A 22,036-nucleotide genomic window follows, 5' to 3' on the forward strand; every position below is an offset into this window, starting at 1 on the left:
AAGCCAAGGCACAGACACATAAGTGAAGTGTTTTTTGAGGGGAGGGTGGAGGGCAGGCTCCTTTGCCTATGGGACTGTTAGCGCTTCAGGGAAGGGTCTCTGCAGAGCCCAACACAAGGGAAAATACTGAGCCCCACTGTAATGAGGGGAGTGACCCGAACACCCCAGGGGTGGGTTAGGGCCCTGGGATCCCCACAGGCACCTTAGAAAGGATTTCACCACAGGTGCATCTGGATAGTGGAAGTCAGAGTCCAAGCAGCTCAATGCAAGGAGTGAGGCGGGGGAAAGGGGCTCACCCAGGCGGGTCAAGGGGTGCTGGAGCCAGGAGTGAAGGGGAAGACGGACCCACAAGCGGGGGCCGGTGGTGAAGGGGGAGCCCAAAGGCAAGGTGGGAAGGAGCATCAGAGAGGAAAGGGGAGCGGGGAGATGTCCCGCCGGCGGGGGACAGGAGGGTCGGGGCGGAAAGGGGAGCGGGGAGATGTCCCGCCGGCGGGGGACAGGAGGGTCGGGGCGGAAAGGGGGCGGGGAGACGTCCCGCCGGCGGGGACAAGGGGGTCGGGGCGGAAAGGGCGGCGGGGAGACGTCCCGCCGGCGGGGACAAGGGGGTCGGGGCGGAAAGGGGCGGGGAGACGTCCCGCCGGCGAGGACAAGGGGGTCGGGGCGGAAAGGGGCGCGGGGAGACGTCCCGCCGGCGGGGGACAGGGGGGTCGGGGCGGAAAGGGAGCGGGGAGACGTCCCGCCGGCGGGGACAGGGGTCGGGCGGAAAGGGGAGCGGGGAGACGTCCCGCCGGCGGGGACAGGGGTCGGGGCGGAAAGGGGGCGGGGAGACGTCCCGCCGGCGGGGACAAGGGGGTCGGGGCGGAAAGGGGAGCGGGGAGACGTCCCGCCGGCGGGGGACAGGGGGGGGCGGGGCGGAAAGGGGAGCGGGGAGATGTCCCGCCGGCGGGGGACGGGGGGGGTCGGGGCGGAAAGGGGAGCGGGGAGACGTCCCGCCGGCGGGGGACAGGAGGGTCGGGGCGGAAAGGGGGGTCGCGCTCCCGCACTTACGTCCTTATCAGGCACCCAAGGCGGCTCGTCCAGGCCGAAAGGGCTGCGGGCGGCGTGGTGCTCTGGCACCATGCGGAGCCCGCTGGACGAGCGAACCAGCTTCTTCCCATCACAGGCCTCCCCGCCCGACATCTTTCCCACAGCGCCCCCGCTACCAGCCCAAGCAACGAACGGCAGCGCGCCACCCAATCTCCCGTTACTTCCCTAAAACTGATGCCGCTCTCTGCCAATGAACACTCCGACTAGTAACCCGCCCACTACTACGTTCATCCAATGGAATGTGGCCTGCTCATACTCTCAGCCAATCCCCTATCGCAATGTAGTACCGCAGTTAAGGCGCATGCGCAGCTCGAAAAACCATCCCCTAACCCCGAAAGAGGAGGAGAGGCCGCCCGAGTGTCTGAACCCGGAGAAAGCCTGTAACCAATGAGCGAATCGGAATGTGCGGAGGGCGGAACCAAGGGTTGATCCCTCAGGAAGGCCACGACTCCGAACGCTCTGATTCGCCGGCACCCCTTTAGGGCTCTGAATAGACTCCCTGGGATTGGTCTGACCCTGACGCCATCTGATTGGGCTTTTCGACCGCATCTCTGATTGGTGCGCGCCTTGCGCGGCTCCAGACAAATATCCTCGGGTTAGCGGCCATCTATAACCTCTAGGGCGCCCATCCCGTTCGCCTTCTTGGGCGTGGTGCCCGCTGATTGGCTGGCAAGCTGCGAGGGTGGTTGGCCGTGGCCGTGCGAAGACTCAGGCAAGTCACTCCCTGATTGGCGACTCGGTTTTACCTACGCGCCGTATGGTCCGGGAGCGCGGGTCGCGAGGCTTCCCTGGGGCGAGGAAGCGTCTGGAAAACGGGGCGGGGCTTCACGTTGGAGGCGGGACCGGGTGCGGCTGGGGTAGGGAAATTCTCCCCTTCCGGCTCCGGGTCAGACCTTGTGGGTGTGGCCGTTTAACCGTCCCACCCCCACCGTTATCCACCCCCGGTGCCGCCAGGAGCCGCGGCGGGGGCTAAGAGACGCTTCGGCCCCTCCCGGTGCTGTGAGTCCCGATGCCGCTGGCGCTCTTCTGCCTGCGCCGTGGGGCGAGCCGCGCCCTCCTCAGCGCGGGCGTAGGCGGGCCTCGGGCCTCACCCAGGGCTGTGGGGCATCGCGCCCTGCTGGGAGGCACCGCTCCGCCCGAGCTGGCTGCCTCAGGCGGCTGTGGTGGCTGAACGGGGGCAAGCCCCCTGTGTAGACTGGGCTCAGTGTCACCCCCTTCTTGCTCCACAGATGACAGCTGTGGTGCCGTGTGTGGCGCTGTCACCTGTGAAGTGGGCTTTCCTCAGAGGTGTCTAATTCGTGGGAAGAGCCCCACCCCTCAGTTGCCAACTTTCACATGGTAAATAAGCACCCTGACTTTCACACTAAGTCAAAAATCAGGCTCATCCCATTTCAAAACAAGCTAGTCCGTAAGAACCCCAAGAGTGTATTTGACTAGCTTTCCCCCTGGTGTGCAGTCTGGGACTATGGTGGGCCGGCTGCGTACCCCTCACACTCTTCCCCCCTGCTTGCCTGGAGCTGATCGAAAAAAGAAGCAACAAGCTACTAGCCAACAGGCAACTCACAAGCCAATTAAGTCAAAAACAAGACAATTTCTGTGGTGGTGTTTTTAAGTGGGTTTTCCAGGTCTGCCCCACCCCTGGAATCCCAGGGGAAAGGTGTAGCAGGGCTGTTTGGCATAGGTCAGGGTTTCTTTGTCTCTTCAGTGAGAAACTGCTGAACTTGAATTAATATGCAAACTAAAGACCATTAACTTAGATTTCAACAGAGACTGGGAATGGCTCGTTCATTACACTAATTGAATCTATTTCCCCATGTTAAAGTATTCTCACACCTTCATGTCAACTGTCCGAAATGGGCCATCTTGATTATCACTCTTTCTCCCCTGCTGATAATAACTTCTCTTAATTAATTAGCCTCTTACAGTTGGTATGGGTACTTCCACCGTTTCATGTTCTCTGTATGTAAAAATATCTTCTTACTGTATGTTCCATTCTATGCATCTGATGAAGTGGGCTGTAGCCCATGAAATCTTATGCTCAAATAAATGTTAGTCTCTAAGGTGCTACAAGTACTCCTGTTCTTTTTGTCTCTCCAGTTTATTGACCTATAGTTTGAAGTCCACGTTTTTCACACTCCCCTTACTTTTATAATAAATGGAACAGCAAGAGAGTAGTGCTGATAACAGTTACCCTGTATAACTTATTTGTGTGGATGTTTTAAGGTTGACAGAGAATACTTGTCCTTGAAGGGTGGGCAGGGAATGCAGGGGGGGGAGGATGTGTGGCATTTTTTGTGTCTATTTGTTTTGCTTTGAATTGCAATAACATTTTCAATGCCTTGCATTCCCTCAGTTGTCTTTCATGACATCCCCTCCAAGCAGGGTCAGACCCACCAAATGCAAAACAGTGGTTCAGAAGATTGGTCAGGGTTCCAAGGGAGGGGAGGAAAGAATAAGTACCCATTTATTTCTCTTTCTTCCACACACAGTTCTCTAATGCTGACCAAAACCACCGCCTGTGTGCCCACATCCTTCCTTGGAAGAATTCAGGTTTTCCACTTTGAAGACCTGGTCTCTCTAGCTTAGTGGTTTAAGTATCCAGTTTAATATCTGAACTTCCCAGGACCATAAATTCAAATACCTGCTGAGCTGGTTCTCTTCATCTTTCTCTGATGATGCATTCCATACCATGTAGTTTAGTGCATGTAAATTAGATTTTAAAAGCCAAGATCCTTTCTACTCCATGTGAATATTAAAGATCCTAGAGCACTTTTCATAAGCAGAGGTGTTTGTCCTCATCTCTTGCTCAAAATTTGCCTTCCCTCCCCACTTGTATGATGCAGTGGCTGCATTTCAGTGGTACTGTGTGGGTAAAGTTTGTAAAGTGCTTTGGGATCTCCATTGCTTTTGCTTGCCACCACTGATGCTTGATGTCCCCCTTTGAACTACAACTTTAAGCCAATAAGTGTCACTTTTTGCTGGTTAGAGGGTTCATTTTACCAAGTGCAAAATGTACTTCTCTTCTGATGAATTAAGCTTAGCCCTTGAGACAGGTATTGATCGTGTTTGTTTTAAATAGGTCTTAATTTTAATGAAATAATGTTTAAATCACTGACTTTTTAATATATTAATCCTGCTCTCAGGACCCATTTCCATATATTATGTATATATCCCAAATAATTGGACCCTTTTGTTTTTAAAAAGCAGATTAACTGGGGAACTACGTCTTGTAAATATGTTTTTATACTTGTCTGCCATTACATTGCACAATCCATTATATAAATAGTAAAAAGCCTTATAATGCTACTTTGTTATATAGTTATAGCACATGATTCGGCTTTTCTCTTTTAGATCAAAGTTTCAAAAATAATTGGATCGCATTATGCTGTAGTATTTAGTCACCCTATGTTTTAATAAATCAAAACAGTTCTGGGTAACAGAAATATTAATAGTCATGGATTATTTTATATTACATTTGCATGATTTTATTTCTCTTTGAAAATGAAAAGCTAGGGAGCTGTACAGCTGTAGCTCAGCTACAGGCAATTGAAATAATTACCATCTGTTCCTTTCGTCAGTGTTACCGTAATCTGTCTTCAGTAGAGTGTAGCCAGAGAGCATCTGAGGAGAATTTCCATCATGTGAATGGCTAATTACATCCTGGGCTATGGATTATAGACAAATATATTGTTAGGAATTAATAATATTTGAATGTCCATTTTCCCACAAAGTTGGTCAAATGAAATAAATACTTATGTTCTGTATTTCATGTATGTTTGATAAGACTTCAATTTCCATGAAATCACCAGGCTCTGTACTCACTACAGTACTGTATCAAGACATGGATTGGGACCAGTTTGACATGAACCCCAAAGTGATAGCTGCTGTTAAGAAAGGTAACTTAATCCACCTGTATGTACATTCCTGATTTGCTGTTACCATAATATCTACCTGTACATAATCATATCCATACCGGAAATCTAATTTAAATACTTGGTGAGACAGTGTGTGTATATTTGCAAGTGATACCCTCTTCTTCCAGTGGTGATCTTTCCAAACAGCTTTATAATCTGCTTTTGATAAACCCCAAATGCATGCTACCTCCCATGTCAAAAGCTTGTCAAGAGTAGTGTCCTAGCTTCCAAGCAGTCAAGAAGAGGTTGGAATACTGGAGTTTGTTCTGTTAGGAAAGAAATGAACAGACACAGTCAGGCTATCCTTTTCTAATCTAGTCAATTTTATTTGCAATGTGCCTTTAATTTCTGTTGTTGCCTTCTTCAAGAAGAAGTTGAAAATCAAAAGCAGCCAGTTTACACACAAGTAACTCCACTTTGGCGCACCAGAAGAACATTATAGTGAAATTGCTTCTGTATCAGAGCCTTCTCTCAGGCCCCACTTCCCTCTGATGTTAAGGCTGATAATGCTTTAAAGCCTTCCAAAAAAACATTAAAGTCCCTTTCCATTCAAAATCACTGATAATCATGATAACATAAACAAAACTTGTAACTTTTTTTAACCAGTACTCTCAGTAAATTAACAATAAATGGAAATCCTTCTCTTTTTGTAAGGTTATAGTCAATCCAAAAGCATTTATGAGAATTCCTCTAATTTCAGCTAATATAAAATCAATAAAAGAGATTTTGAATCTTTCTGGAGCAGACTTGCAAAGGCTGACAAAACTGTCCAGTATGGATGTACAGTGCTTACTGAAAACAGTCTCTGGTACACTGAGGAAAAGCTGTGTGCTTACAGGTAATACTGTCAATACAAGTAAAGTGTTGTATTTACATAATTAAAAACCGTTCTAGACTTTTGAGCTATAATGAAAGGTTTAAATTTATTGCTCAAAGATCTATTGTTGAAGTAGAGCATAAAACATTTTTTGTATAGCAGGTAATAGTATATTGATCAATTATTTCTCAGTCAAGTCAAGTATTCAGAAAATAAAAAACTGTTAGTTCCTGTTACTCTTTAGTACAGTGGTTCTCAAACTAGGGCCGCCGCTTGTTCAGGGAAAGCCCCTGGCGGGCCAGGCTGGTTTGTTTACCTGCCGCGTCCGCAGGTTTGGCTGATCGTGGCTTCCACTGGCTGTGGTTCACTGCTCCAGGCCAATGGGGGCTGCAGGAAGTGGCACAGGCCGAGGGACATGCTGGCCATCCTTCCTGCAGCCCCCATTTGCCTGGAGCGGTGAATCGTGGCCAGTGGGAGCCGCCATCGGCCGAACCTGCGGACGCAGCTGGTAAACAAACCGGCCCGGCCTGCCAGGGGCTTTTCCTGAACAAGTGGTGGCCCTAGTTTGAGAACCACTGCTTTAGCAGATGCTTTTATATTCCTAAAGGGCTTGATCCTGTGAAGCGCTGAATGTAAATAGAAGTGCATTGTACTCAGTCTTATAGGGTCAAATAATTCCTCTACATGGAAAATCTTGGCTGGAGGACAGGACACTGCAAGAGTCCCCTCTTAGAATTTCCACCAGAATATTTAATAGTGCAGGGGTTGCCCTCCTCTAATGGAATGGGCTAGGAATTGAGCAATTGAATCCACCATTTCTTCTTATCTGTGTGGATCTTTAAAGCTTAGCCAGAAGTACAGAGCCTTCTATGTTTTCATACTGCTTCCTGACCTTTAGCAGCTCTCCTCCACTTAAGGTTGTCAGGTGTCCAATTTTCAACCAGAAAGTCCAGTCAAAAAGGGCACCTGGCAGTGTCCAGTCAGATGTACTGACCAGACACCAAATGTCTGGTTACTGCGGGGCAGGGGAAGGAATGGGGTCATTAATCCATGCCAGCCTCTGCTCAGTCGGGGCCACCTTCTACCTGCAGGCAAGCTCCTTGTCAGGCTGCAGCAGCTCTCATTTCAGTCCCAGAGCAGAGGAAGCCCAGCTGGAGGGAGAAGTGTGGGGTGTGAAGGACAGGGGTGGAGCAGGGGGTTGGACCTCAGGAGTCTGGTTACCAGCCATTAGAAAGATGGCAACCCTACCTCCACTTCCTGGTCATATCTACTCCATTGAAGTCATGCAGACAAGATTTTCCTTGCTGTAGCAGTCCCCAAAAGTCTCCTTAAAGGACAGGAAGAGGGGAAAGTTCTAGCATGGAGGGGATCAGCGTAAATGCAATCTGTACTAATTTACAAGCAGATTCCTCAGTGCATAGATTGTTAGTTGGGAGGAAAACAGGCTGAATCATGCTTACATCTGGAAAAAATGTCAATCATAGAGTTACCTAGAATGTGGCAGCTATGTTATATTGTCCCTTATTAAGAAAATGCTAAATAGAACTTTCTTTTAAAAAATATCCTCTAGCACTTCAGCTGTACCGAGACAAAGATCACTGCACATCCCAACACCAGAAACTAAGCCTGGGTTGCTCAGTACTAGATAGCTTGTTAAGAGGTGGCATTCCTGTGGTGGGGATCACAGAACTTGCTGGTGAGAGCTCTGCTGGGAAGACTCAGATTAGTTTGCAGCTGTGCCTTTCTGTGCAGTATCCTTATGAATATGGAGGATTAGAATCTGGTAAGTACAATATACTTTCAGATTTACTTATTATTTTAAGGGAGTATGCTAGCTTTAAGCTACGTAATTTGTGTAATTGCAATAAATATTTGTATCCGTGGATACAGAATCATTAGCAGTAAGATGAGAAACTGGCCATTTGGAAAAGAAAAGCATGCTGTGTACAACTGCTACATCCCCACATAATACTTTCCACTCTTACTACTGGCTGGCTGCTGCTGGCACACAGATTAGGGTGGCTGTGTGAATAGAATCAAACATGACTTTCCATTGAGTTATGATTGACTTTTTCCCTCAACAATCAAGAATAGTGGTCAGTTTGTTAATCAAAATGCATAAGGCATATACAGATGGAGTGTGTTAGGTTTCAGCATCATGACCACCCCCTGACTCTTCATGAAAACTGACATGACAAAACGATCCACCTGACAGATATTGTTACATTAATATCTTAGGCATGTGCTAAGTATCCCTTATGTAAAGCAGAGGTTACAGTATCACAAAGGATCTGGTCATGATGTACAGGGCAAAACTGATGGACATATAGTCAAAAAAGTCATAGGCATTGTGTTGTACCCTACATTTTTCCCATGTCTGTGCAAGTAAGTAAATTAGAAGGATAATTTGAACATAACCATTATTATTGTAAAGCCAATGATCCTTTGTATTTTTTGTTTGCGTTTTTGTACTTCATTGGGGAGGAAGAAACCTCAGTTCTGAGAACTCTTTAGTCTGGTCCTCTGTATGACTAATGTTTTGGCTAGGCTGTTGTTCTGCCTCCCTTGCAGCATCATGTTTAACTTTGACGCTCTCAGGGTTTACTGTGTGAAAGTTGCTCAATTTGTTTCCTACTGTGTCCAACCACATGGAAAATTCTTGAAACGTCAAAAGGCAGGGATGGCTTACATTTTTTTTTGCTCTAGGTTATGTCATAGATGCTTCTGCTCCGATCAATGTTTTTAGTCCTCCCCTTCACTTCCTTCCTTGGATGCTACTAAGTGTTACATGTGTCACAAGTTCAGATCTATACTCATTTACAAGATCGGACGTATTCTTATTCGTGCCCTAGTCCTCCCCTCCATTTATGCTGGGAGAAAGGAACTAAATGGATTCAGATATAGGGTATTGGGGGCAGAAAGGAAGGCACCTCATCCTAGTAGCATTTTTGCCAGTAGAATCCTCCTTGCACGGGCACAGTTGTGTGAGGGTAATGGCTGGATTCCACAGCATCCCAGCCTCCCCATTAGTGCTTGGGGCTGTTATGTTGTTTTGTTCGGGGCCTATTGATCTCCTCGCCTCTGCACTGCCAACTGCGGTTTGTGGCACATCAGCAGGCACAGAGCCCATAGTAATAAATACAATTCCTGCAGAAGGGAAACAGAAACCGTGTCTGAGGGGTGGAGAGGAGAAAGTGCTTCTGAGGTTCCTGATTAGTGCATGCAAATGAGTAAATCTTTGCTTTTGAACAGGAACAACAGAACCCAACTTTCTGACATGACAGTTGATGGGGCAGTCTGGCAGACAGGTGACTGGCAAGTTTTTGGAGCTCAGACAGTCGGAGCAGCACATATTGCAAGTGTTGCCCCTTTTTGACCTGAGTGACTAGTCAAAGTTCATGGCCCTGGGGCTATTCCAATTGGGAGTAGAAACTGATGACGGAGTCTGGCATTTTCTTTGATGCAATCTTTTTTGTTTACAACAAATATACAAAGTTCTGCTTCTGGGCAGACAAGTGGAACCAAAAACAGGGGAGAGCTTCTTTGCTTTCAGCCCCAAGCCTTTTTAACCAGCTCCGACTCAAAAAGCTCTCTAGCTTCTTGAAGGGCCATACAGTGCTTATAGGCTTCTGTTTAGATGTCTTCTGTCTGTCTCTCATTTTCTGGTTCTGTTCTCTCCACAAACCTCCCTCCAAAAAAATCAGCAAAAGCCCCTCTTCCCACACAGTCCCACTACTGGACTGGTTCACACAACAGTTTTATCTTGGGTGAGGGTTTGTGTCAATCTAAGAATAGCTCTCCTTAATTGCTTATTTGGCTGAATTTACTTTATATGCACGTATTTATAGATAAACTATTTGACAGTAATGTGGTAAATATATGAGAATTCTCAGTTTAGATCAGGAACAAATCCTGTTATTTTCTATGTGTTTTGCAATTTTATTTTAAACAAAATTGGTATGGTATGAAGACAGACCATTGGGGTTTGATGCAACACATTGCTTCATCATTCCACAGCAGTAAGAGTATGCAGAAGTTGCACAGGTGACTAGTGGAAAAATATGCTTCGTACAATCAGTTGCATGTTTAAAATGTTTCTATCTTAACCAAATTTATTCAGGACCACAAAGTGGAACAAAATGCTGGTTTCCAGGTGTGCCCAAGAGCTTATCTCACAAAAATGAATATTTTGACTCTCAGGTCTCTGTCAGTAGGGGTTGGATTTTTTAATACATTGTAAACAATGTCATGGAGGAAATTTTTCTCTGCGATAAATTAAATCACTTTTGCATGTCCACATTATGTTCCTTGTGTCAGCGGTGTGTATCCTCACTACCAGTGCTTGCATTGATGCAGAGAGCAGTGCACTGTGGGTAGCTATCCCACTGTGCAACTCACCGCTATCTAGCACAGGGTTTTTTGGGAAGGTTTACAGTACCTCATGGAGGCAAATGAATTGCACACAGGTGACTGGGAACATGGTTTCTTCTGCATCCCATAATTTTATTTCCATCCCATAGTTAGGGCCCTACCAAATTCACATGAAAAAAGTCTCAGACTGTGAAATCTGGTCTCCCCCTGTGAAATCTGGGCTTATGTGCTTTTACACTATACTATATACTGTAGATTTTATGGGGGAAACTAGCATTTCTCAAATTGGGGACCCAAAAGGGAGTTGCAGGGGGTTGCAAGGTTATTTTAGCGGGGTCACAGTATTGCCACCCTTCTGCACTGCCTTCAGAGCTGGGTAGCTGGAGAGTGGCAGCTATTGGCCGGGTGCCCAGCTCTGAAGGCAGCACCCCACCAGCAGCAGTGCAAAAGCAAATCCATACCATGCCGCCCTTACTCCTATGCTGCTGCCTTCAGAGATGGGTGCAGGAGTGGAGAGTGGTGACTGCTTACTGAGGGTCCAGCTTTGCAGGCAGCAGCACAGAAGTAAGGATGACAATACCATACCATGCCATCCTTCTGCACTGATGCTGGCAGCGGCTCTGCCTGCAGAGCTGGGCTCCAGGTCAGCAGCTGCCACTCTCCAGCTACCCAGATCTGAAGGCAGTGCAGAAGGGTGGCAATACTGCGACCCCGCTAAAATAACTTTGCAACCCCCTGCAACTCCCTTTTGGGTCCCCAATTTGAGAAATGCTAGTCTCCCCCATAAAATCTACAGTGTATAGTATAGTATAGTGTGACCATGAAATTGACCAAAATGGACTGTGAATTTGGTAGGGCCCTACCCATAATGTTTTGCATCTCTTTTCAAAAGCCCCGCAAACCCGCGCTGTGCTATCACTGTGAGAAGCATGGATCCTGCACAACTCTGCACTATTGTGATGAGTTGTGAGCACAATGCACCTGATCCTGTAGTATTTGTAGAGCCACCAGAGGAGCTAGGTGGCGGAACAAGACAATTCCTTGGAGGCTTTCTTGTTGTTGGACAGAGACAGAAACAATTCAAGGTTCTTGTTGGCATTCACAGAGCAGCTGCAGATGGTGGAGCACAGGTTCTGGGCCTGAGAAATAGGCAGTCCGGTGGGAATGCATCATTATGCAGGTATGGGATCATGAGCAGTAACTGCAGAACTTTTGGATGCGCAAGGCCCATTCCTGGAAGTCTGAGCAGAGTTCGCCCCAGCCTTTGGCGCACTGACATTGGAGAAGCAAGTGACGATTGCCGTGTGGAAGCTGGGAACACCAGATTGCTACCGATCAGTGGAGAATCAATTTGGAGTTGGGAAATCCACCGTGTGGGTTGCTGTGGTGCAAGTTTGCAGGGCCATTAATTGCATCCTGCTACAAAGGACTGTGACTCTGGGACATAGTGGATGGCTTTGCAGCAATGAGGCAAGAGATGACAGGCATATCCCTGTTTTGGCACCAGACCACTTTTCCACAGAGTACATGAACAGAAAGGGCTACTTTTTCTTTAGTATTGCAAGTGCTGGTGGATCCCCAGGCTGTTTTACTGACATCAGTGCAGGATGGTTAGGGAAGGGGCATGATGCAGGCATCTTTAAGAACACAGGCCTGTTCAGAAAGCTGTAAGCAGGGACTTTCTTTCCAGACCAGAGGATCATCGTCGGGGGCATTGAAGTGCCAATAGCGATCCTTGTAGACCCAGCCTACCCCTTACTCCTGTGGCTCACGAAGCTGTACATCGGCCACCTCGACAGTACCAAGGAGTGCTTCAACTACAGGCTAAGCCAGTGCAGAATTACAGTGGAATTTACCTTTGATCATTTGAAAAACAGCTCGTGCTGTCTACTCATGAGGTTAGACCTCAGTGGGAAAAAATTATCCCAATTATTATAGCTACCTATTATGTCCTTCATAATATCTGTAAAGCAAAGGGGGAAAAGTTTCTGCTGAGGTGGAGTGGAATGGCTATCTGCTGATTTTAAGCAGCCAGATACCATGGCTATAAGAAGAGCTCAGCAGTGAGCTATACAGCTCAGGAGGCATTGAAAGACCATTTTAATAGTGAGCCACAGTAATATGTATTGCTGTAGTGTGCTCTCCCTGGCATTTTGTGTTTTGTCCTCCAATATGAACCTTGTAATGAGTGCTGTGTGTGTAGTAATATAACATTGCACATGCACCTATTGCTATTGTCTCTAAATGATGTGAGAGCCACACAGCATATATTGTGAAATAATAACGATGAATTCAGTTTCCATAACTAAACTTTTATTCCAAACCCAAGCAAACAGACCTATTTATAACAGAATGAAACTTTATAAATACAGGGAAAAGACCCTTTGAAGGGGAAAGAACAGTCATTTTCATGTCACATACACCAACTGTGTCTCTCACAGGTCAGTGTTTATGTGGCTGTGATTGTCATGGGATCTCTGGTTCCCACAATCAAGTGCTGAAGCGGCTCCTGGGCTGGAGGCTCCATCAAGCGTCCTCCCACCTCGGTGGTCAGCCTTGAATGACTCCAGCCATATAGCTACTGGGGAGAGAGGGTGGCTATGGCCATGAGGTGCAAGTGCTGCCCTTATGGATACTGCTAGGCAAAATTCTCTGGCTTTGAATTGGGCGCGCGCGCACACACACACACACACACACACACACACACACACACACACACACACACACACACACACACACACACACACACACACACACACACACACACACACACACACACACACACACACACACACACACACACACACACACACACACACATGCACCTACTCAGAGAAGAACAGCTGGAGTGGATTTGTGTGACTGGACTTCTTTAAACCCAGTGAGGGGTTGATTACTGGTGTGTAAAGTATGGTAAAATGCACACCCATTTGACACCCATAAAGATGCAAAGGATGAGTTTCATTAATCAGTGGTATTGGTATATAAAATAAACGATGCAGTATTGGTGTATTTATCATTGAGACATGATCTTCATAATGTGTCTATACAGCAAAGGCATAAGCCAGAGACCATTCCTCAGTCCTGTTGGGTTCTGGGGAAGTTGGCTAAAGGCTCCTCCTGCAGCCTATCGGGAGGATCCACTGAGCCTGGGACTCGTATAATTACAGGGGGAGAACAGGAAAAAAATAACAAGGACAGGTGTGAAGGTCAAAGGGTCAAAAAAAGGGAACCTGAAGAAGACATCGAGTGTCAGGCAGCTATGCAATAAGTGTCATCTGGTGGGTCAATGAATAGTGCAAAGAGGAGTCTGTGAAACCAAAGGATGTGATCATTGCACTGGGCACCAAAAGAACAGCTGCAGGACTGCTGTGATCATAGCTGTATCTTTTGTTGGGTCATCAAGTTTGGGTAAAAAAAGTAAAAATTGTCCTTTTAACAGTACCAAGATTTTGAGAGAGTTCTAAGAAGAAAATATTCCCTAATTTGAGTTTTCATTGCTAAGCGGAAAAAGGAATGAATTTTAAAAATATATATTTGTAATGTGAGTTGTGTAATATTAGAGGTTGGGTTCTTTTTTTGATTGCAGGTGCTGTCTACATTTGCACAGAAGATGTTTTCCCAAATAAACGCTTGCAGCAACTGATTGATCAACAACATACATTTAGGGCAGATGTTCCACTTGATGTCATACAGAAAATAAAATTTGGAAACAGTGTTTTCATTGAGCATGCCGCAGACCTTGTAAGTAACAGTGCAACTTACAAATAAATTATTTGGGAACACTAAATCCAATTAGTGCAGATGCAAACAAATAGTACAGGGGGCTTAACTGTAGCTAGGCAGTAGTGCTCACAAAGACCACAAATAAATTAAGGTGATTTTCTATATATACCAGCTTCCTAAACTCTTCATATTGTATTTATGAGCTGAATCCAAGTTTTCAGAGATTTAATTCTCATACGAAGTTTTTTTGAAAAGGACGAGATCTTTACAGACTAACATTCAACTTCTTCCAAAATCCATTATACTAGAACAAGTATATGAGGCATTACTATTACTTACTTGTATTGCAAGAGTGCCTAGAGACACCTCCACCCACTCTTTATACTAGGCACTGTAAAAACTCATAATAAAAAGATGGTCCCTGCCCCAAAGAATTTACAATGTAAGTTTTTAAGACGGTAGGTAAACACCGGTTGATAAAACAGGTTGATAAAACAAACAGGATGCAGGGCAGTGAAAGGTAACAATGATATAACCATGATAAACAGTAGCCATAGTATATCAGTTGTCCAATCATTGCCAGTATTCTTGTGTGTGTCATGATACAGGGATTAGTTTTAAGAAGAGATTTGGGGGGAATCCTGCATAATTTAGAACTGAACCATCAGTTTAGCTTAATAATTGATAGCCTGATGGGTTTAATGTTTAGCGCTATTTTTGTAATTGCTTTTATTTTTTCAAGTTGGTCTTGACAAACACAGAACTACTGTGCAGGATGCATTTGTTTTTTCCATTGTGTATTTTCTAAACTGTTGAGTAATAATCAAAATGAACTCCATGATAGTCTTGGTAACTTATACCCCACTTATTTTGTTTTAACAAAGAGAACAGTAGTAAGATGAGAGATTAAAAACTATTAGAGGTGAGACAAGACAATAACCATGCAAACAGCAGCTAATGCCTGCAGAAAAAGTGTAAAGTACCACATTACAGTGGTTGTACATATATTTGAGATTTGATAAGTTTAATGAGAATTTTACTCCCTTCTTTCGTCTGCAATTCTACAGTGGGGAAAAGAGCTCTTTAAAGTGTGATGTAGTTCAAGTGGCTTTTAAACCTCAAGTTTACTGGAAGTAGCTCTCTAGGACCTAATTCTGTGTTGGGATACGTCTCCCTGTGGCCAGGTGGAATCCGATTGACCTTATTGGAGGTCTGCACTTGCTGATTTGAATGAATGGTGAGGCCTTAGTGTTTAGAGAACTTGTTTGTACTAACTGAGCTACAGCCAGGGCCAACCCTAGGTGTTTGGTTGCCCAAGGCGGAAAATGTTTTCAGTGCCCCACCCTTCTCGAAGGCACAAGCAAAATCATTACTAAATGTGTTTCCTAAATGCGATGACTTGCATCCCTGAATGTTGGCACCCATGGGCCTGATCACCCTCTCCTAGGTTCAGCTCTAGCTACAGCAACATATTCTTTTTACCTGATCTTATGTAATTGATGGTATTTCAAAAGTCACACATCTGAGTTGCCCTTTGTCACCCCATCAGTGTTTTATATAAGCGTAGATGAGTGACTGGTTTAATTTTCCTCGTGCACGTAGCCTCCCTCATGTATGGATTTTTGTAATTTATATATAATGCTATGTGGGATCAAAAGTTTCTAAAATATCAGAATAATTCCTTTAAAAATTTAGGGTAGTTTTTCCACATCCAAAACTTCTGAGAAGCATTCCTGGTCCATCAGTATTTTAGTGAACTGTTTATAACCTGAATCATAAATAATTTATAAATAAAGTATCGATCTAAATGCCCAGCCAAAGCCACTTTCAAGTCCCTCCCATTTTCATGCGTAGCAAATAAGGCCATCAAGAGCATATGTCCTCAGGACTATGAGTGGCCCTTTATTTGATGGGAAGTGTACTTCTTCAAATGGCCTCAGCATATTCCTACTTGTGGGATCAAGACACCTGTGTGCACTGTGAGCGTCTGCAACTTTCTGAAGCAGTGTCCATTGGGGCCATTCACCCCTCCCTCTCTCTCTCATCCTGGAGAGTTCTGAGGGTATAAAAGGGGGAGTGGCCCCAACCACCCCTCGGTTCCTTTCTAACTGCTGAAGATGCAGTGAGTTCAGATCATACAAAATGTCCTCTACACTTTCCTCATCAGGTTTTCTTTTTTCTTCCCCCCCATCTCTTTCTGCTCTTTTTTTGGGCAAATTTTGTTTTATAGTTACTGTCTTAATCAGGTTTTGCTATTAAAAGACAGGAGGCGATGTCTGTCTGGCATGGGCTTTGTGTGGGCTCACAGTGGAGGCGCCTCAAGCCCAGTCAGCTAGCTGGTACTGAATAAGTCCAGCATTCACTTTGAGGAGCGTCCCACTGGAGTGGGTTTGGCTGCCTCTTGCACCTCTGCACTAGACAGACTTCTCAGGTTGTTCACTGTCAAGGTCTCTGGGTCTGTCCAGGTTGTCGCAGGAGACCTAGCTGTGTGCCTACAGTGGCTCTCTTGTTTTTTGGATCCAATTTCCAAAGGATTTGCATCCACAGAGCTTAGATCCAGCAGCCTAGTGTGGATCTGGGAGCAGCAAAACATGGATCCACCACAGAGCACTATACAGAGTTACTAAAAAAAAAAACAAAAAAAAACTGAGTATAGATCTGTGGCTGGTTAGTGTGGCTTTGGATACAAATGGATCCAGGGTCGGAGTCTGAATCCAGATTCAATAGTCAAACATTAAGGACTGGCAAGCACAGTTGCCAAGAAGGGATATGATTACCTGGGATCCAGCCAGCATGAGGATCTGACATCTTTGACTGTTGCATCACTTGTCTAATGGCTCTGCACTACTGAGGCCCCAGATCTGCCCAAGTTAGTGAAGTCTGGTAGGGGACTATATTTCCAACACCAGGATCTTTGCAGAGCTGCTTGCCTTACTAATTCTGTGCCCAACATAGTGGCATAAAAAAACAATCAGTGGAAAGGTCTTTGCAACACTGGAAAGGGGAAATGCACTACAAGCTTCTGATCAGATTTGAAATGGTGGATCTCCTAAGTTAGAGGACAGTTTTCACATTATGCTTCCTGTTTGACCTTTTTCAGACACACACATTGTGTCTCTCTCTCTGAGCCCTGCTTGCCTGGGAGACTTTCCCATTCCAATGCTCCATCTATCAGACCCTTGCCCTATAGGCAAGAAGACTCTTTTACTAAGAAAGGATTGGTCCCTCTCTATCAGAAATTGTAAAAGCCAGTTTATCTGGTCCAGGAATTGTGAGCTCACTTGGTTCTGGGCAGGAACTGTTGAGGTTCTCTAGGTTCCTAAGGGCTAAATCAGCTGCCCAGAACCAGATTTATGAGAATCTGGCAGGCTGAGAACTGATACTATGGTCAAATGCTTCCTTAGGATGTAAAGGTACTATACCTATCTCAGTTCTATTGATTCTGAGATTCACAGATCTGAAGATTTTTGCTACACAGCATCTGTAGGAGAAATCAGGTATGGTGTTGCAAGATCCATCTGATGTTTGAGAAAGGACTGCCTGTTGTCTTTAGAGTCTCTTTGTAACCCTCCAAAGTAAAGGCAAAAAAAAGGAGACCTGGAATCCGTTTTCTTCTTCAGGGAATGACACTGCATTGCCAAGGTTCTCCAGAGAAAATCGAGTGCTGTTGGTCCTATTTTAGATTTAGAGCTTTTTATAAGGTGCTGTGACAACTGCTCTGATATTCTTTAATCTGACATCATAAATATGCTGATAGATCTGTGTGTCTGATCTCTCATAGGAGTAAACTTTTTATTAGAGCATTATTGGACCCAGGGTACCTACCTTCAGTTATAACTGGTTCCTGATTCTAAGCCAGAAAAGAAACTATTGAGGCTTGCCTCTGGCTCCAGCATGAAATACACAAGTGTCTTTGGGTTGGATAGTGTCTTTAGTAGGCCCTTGTATCCGTAGTAGAAACACACAGAGGCACCTATCCTTAGCTTTATCAAACATTCCTTGGAACCATTAGAGAACTTGGATCCAATTGAGCAGTAGGCACAGCATTTCAGAAAATCTCAGTAAACCTAGCTTTGATTCCTCCCATCTTGGAATGAACAGGTGCACCTAAGGGTTGAGGACATCCATCACCTGAACACAATGGTGCGTGAGGTCTGTTTCCTGGCCACAATGTGAATTATAGCCTTCTGTCATATAATATGGACAATAGGATTGGGTCAGAATGCTATCTGGCTGTACTCCCACCCTATGGTTCATTGTATTCATATCTGGGTTCCTGTGAAGGGGAACACACACCAGCAGTGCCTTCCTAGCGGACAGGCCAAGATATGGCAGATTCTTGTCCTCTTGGGTGTTCCCCTTTCTCACTGTAGCTCTGCTGTGTGATGGTCTGTCCTTTTAGCAACTCAGCCTTCCAGCTGGGTCACACATTCAAATCCACCCTTTTTGGGGTACAAGTCCAATGATGTGGAAGTCTTCAGAGGTCAGCAAGGGCTTCAGGGCTTCACCCTTGCGTCAGGGTATTGGGATCTGGACTCTCATGCCTTCCGGATCTTCCCCCAACTAGGTTCCATGCTGATATATAGACTAAAGTTACTTCCCTTTTTTAGGGATTGGTAGGGGAGCCTGGGCCCATCCTATCTACCAGGTTCAAATCCAGGATTCAGTGGTGGGCTGCTAAGATTTGCACCTCAGGGTGTTATGCTGCTGCCTAACTGGATCGCTTCCTACCAGTGCTTCCTCTTCACACACGGTTAAGTAAAGAACAGAACACACAATTAAAGTTTCAAAGTCATCAGTTCCTCCTTTGCAGGCTGGGTCAGGTTAGTATTTCCAAGTCCCAGGCAGCAAGAGCTTCTGTGGTGCTCCTTCAGAGGAGTTGAGAACACAGGTCAGTTCACCTTCCCCATCTGTAGGGCCCTGCAAATCTGCAGATATCCACTTTATATCCTCAGATATCCACATTCGTGGATCATTTTTGCAGACCACGGATCAGATGTGGATACAAATTTTGTGTTTGTGCAGGGCTCTATCCATCTGCCTTCCATTGAGCTACTCAGCTTCCTTTTTTAAGCTTTACTTCCACTGTGGACAGGCTTTACAGGTGCAGTGGGGTGGGGCTGCCTGGGCTCAGAGTTGCTCCTTAGCCCCTACTTCTCCAGTATGGGGTTTGTACACTCCATCACAATTCCAGAGACAGAACCCTAATTTCCAGAAGTATTCCAGTATTCCCATGGTCACATATGTCTCTTTACATATACCTCTGAGTCAAAGAAGACCTTTATCAATACCCCTGAGCATTTCTGTGGCAGCAAGTGTTCCATTAAATGCCTAGCTGTCATAATATTCTCATTGAATGGTTGGTCGTCTGTTTGGGAATAGACTTTACCCTCAGTAGAGTGTCCGGGTGGTTCTTTTCTAGTAGTTTGCACAAACAAGGGTACTTTCATACCAATTTAGAAGATGTGTGGTCACTGAAGCCTTGATATATTTTAGACCTGTAATTTTTCCTGCAGTGTACGGATTCCTTACTAGCACAATTATGTGATACCTTTTAATAGCAAGGTATATCTGAGGCCTCACCAAGGCACTATGTGACTTTGCCACCTTTTCTTGATGCTCAAATGTTCGTAATGGCTCAGTATTTTCCAGATGCCTTATTTCATACGACAGAGTAAGAACATGCCCCCAGGGAGTTCCCTTATCCCCTTCCTGCCATTTGCAGTAGTGCTCCTAGAGGGTGTAAGGGATTCTTCAATGTGATTTCCACCCATTCCAAGGTTTGTGATCTCAGTGAAAGATGTGATTCCACATAAAGATATGGCAGCTGAGAGCTATTTCTCTGGCTTGCAAGGCTTTTCCTCCCTTCATAAAATCCAAATCTGTCTAAATTTCTGATGGACAGCATTATGTGAGTATGTTACACAGATCACTAAAGAGGGGTTTGCTCAAGCCAGTTGTGAGGGAAATATCCTCTTTAAAAAAATTCCCTGTCCTCATTGGATGGGTCCAATATCTCACCTACCAGTGAAAGATGATGTATTGGTAGATTCTTTGAGAGTTTTTCATTCAACAGTACAAGTGCATTAGCGAGGGCTCCATTTTATATTCTTTCGTTCCACGAGTGGGTAAATACCAGTTAATTCCCAACAGGGATACCATGCTTGTGCATGGCTGTGATCCAAAGACAAACACGTCCTAACATTAATATCACACTCTTTTCTTGCACCAAGAGCAGGAACTTAACTATATGTTGACCCTGATTCTATTGAATTAAGAGGTGTGGTTTTTTTATTAATGTAAAAGCAGCAAAGAGTCCTGTGGCACCTTATAGACCAGGGGTCCCCAACCTTTTTAGGTCCAGGGACCGGTTTCGTTTGCCGGACCCTCCGCAGGCGTGCCTGCGGGAGGTCCAGCTGAGCCGCGGGACGAGCGCTCCCTCCGCAGGCGTGCCTGCGGGAGGTCCGCTGCTCCCTTGGCTTTGCTGGAGCTTCCGCAGGCACGCCTGCGGAAGCTCCACTGGAGCCGGTGGACCTCCCGCAGGCGTGCCTGCGGAAGCTCCAGCTGAGCCCCGGGAGCAGCGGACCTCCCGCAGGCACGACTGCGGAGGGAGCGCTCCCCGCGGCTCAGCTGGACCTCCCGCAGGCATGCCTGCGGAAGCTCCACTGGGTCGGTTCGCGGCCCGGTTTCTAAGAGGCCGCGGACCGGGGGTTGGGGACCCCTGTTAGTCTATAACAGACGTATTGGAGCATGAGCTTTCGTGTGTGAATACCCACTTCGTCAGATGCAGCTCAAATTAGAAAGTGGAGCAATGAACACAGGGAAGTTGTAACTATTCAGCCATCCATTTGCAACCATCAGGGAAAAACCCTATTTCCTAGTTTATTCCTTCTCAGGCTCAGGTTGGCCACCCCTGATTCAGAGGCTCATCTCAAAGAACTCTGGTTATGGATAAGTAACCTTCATTTTCTAATGGGCTCTAAAGGTTAAAAATAATATTTGTTCAAAGTACTAGATCATTATTTTAAAAATTCTAGGGTAAATATAAGAACACATTGTAGATGATGATAATGCAAATTCTAATCTAAATGTCACATTTGTTGCAGTCCAGACAACAATTGGCCCTCCTATGTTGGGAAACAATGGTTTTATTCCAGTCCTCTGAAACTATAAAATGCATTTATCATGGAGAAAGTCTGCACAATAACAGCAGGAGTTCTGAGAAACCGCTCATAATAGGATGTACGTAGAACCAAAGCACCCCACCAAATATAAAATGTTACACATATTGACAAGGCAATAAATTGCAGCAGTAGCTGGCTATGGCTCCCCAAACTGCAGTCACCTCTCCAGTGCACTGTAGACCACCCTTAGTGTACAGGGAACACAGTAAGAAATCTTTCTCGAGGTTATCTATTCTGCTGAATGAATTATTTTCAACAGTTAGAAACACAGTTAGTTACTTACTTATTCCCATAATACAAGAACTAGGGGTCACCAAATGAAATTAATAGGCAGCAGGTTTAAAACAAATAAAAGGAAGTTCTTCTTCACGCAGCGCACAGTCAACTTGTGGAACTCCTTACCTGAGGAGGTTGTGAAGGCTAGGACTATAACAGTGTTTAAAAGGGAACTGGATAAATTCATGGTGGCTAAGTCCATAAATGGCTATTAGCCAGGATGGGTAAGAATGGTGTCCCTAGCCTCTGTTCATCAGAGGATGGAGATGGATGGCAGGAGAGAGATCACTTGATCATTGCCTGTTAGGTTCACTCCCTCTGGGGCACCTGGCATTGGCTACTGTCGGTAGACAGATAGTGGACTAGATGGACCTTTGGTCTGACCCGGTATGGCCGTTCTTAAATTCACACAGTTAAGATAGTTGTGTGAATTGCAAATCAGTTTGGTAAGGTTAATCCTACTATAATCCAGTTCCAAGAAATTCAGTATAATTTTGACAGACATGGAATGTAGAAAGTTGTCAGTGTGTAAGACCTCTAATCCTGGCAGAATGTTTATAAATCTTTAACTGTGTATTCCTATTTATGTGTGAAGAATGGTGTCTTCCACAAGAACAGTGTAAGGGTGTCAAAAGAATTCCCTCTTTGCTAAGATGAACAAC

The 22,036-nt window shown here is 45.5% G+C and overlaps 2 protein-coding genes across 13 annotated transcripts in view; one reads left to right on the plus strand and one right to left on the minus strand.

Annotated features, from left to right (window-relative positions):
* Positions 1-1,914, minus strand: part of ZFYVE21 (zinc finger FYVE-type containing 21) — a 30,635-nt gene extending 28,721 nt beyond the window's left edge. The window contains exon 1 of one of the 3 annotated variants that reach the window (XM_039538533.1): positions 1,833-1,914. Coding sequence is in view for 2 of the 3 variants with exons in the window: in XM_039538531.1 (XP_039394465.1) it covers positions 1,048-1,179 (132 nt within the window). In the remaining variant the exon portion in view is untranslated. Of the gene's footprint in view, positions 1-1,047; positions 1,425-1,832 lie in introns of those variants that run through there. The other 2 variants (XM_039538531.1, XM_039538532.1) reach the window with 2 other exon arrangements.
* XRCC3 (X-ray repair cross complementing 3) overlaps positions 1,523-22,036 on the plus strand; it is a 28,193-nt gene continuing 7,679 nt past the window's right edge. Inside the window, exons 1-5 of one of the 10 annotated variants that reach the window (XM_039538522.1) lie at positions 1,523-1,798; positions 4,871-4,982; positions 5,701-5,838; positions 7,388-7,600; positions 13,778-13,932. In XM_039538522.1, the coding sequence (XP_039394456.1) occupies positions 4,883-4,982; positions 5,701-5,838; positions 7,388-7,600; positions 13,778-13,932 (606 nt within the window). In that variant the 5' untranslated portion in view covers positions 1,523-1,798; positions 4,871-4,882. Of the gene's footprint in view, positions 1,799-2,056; positions 2,086-2,161; positions 2,425-4,870; positions 4,983-5,700; positions 5,839-7,387; positions 7,601-13,777; positions 13,933-22,036 lie in introns of those variants that run through there. The other 9 variants (XM_039538527.1, XM_039538525.1, XM_039538528.1 and 6 more) reach the window with 9 other exon arrangements.

This window comes from Mauremys reevesii, linkage group 4 (genome assembly GCF_016161935.1).
Source record: "Mauremys reevesii isolate NIE-2019 linkage group 4, ASM1616193v1, whole genome shotgun sequence".
NCBI lineage: Eukaryota > Metazoa > Chordata > Testudines > Geoemydidae > Mauremys > Mauremys reevesii.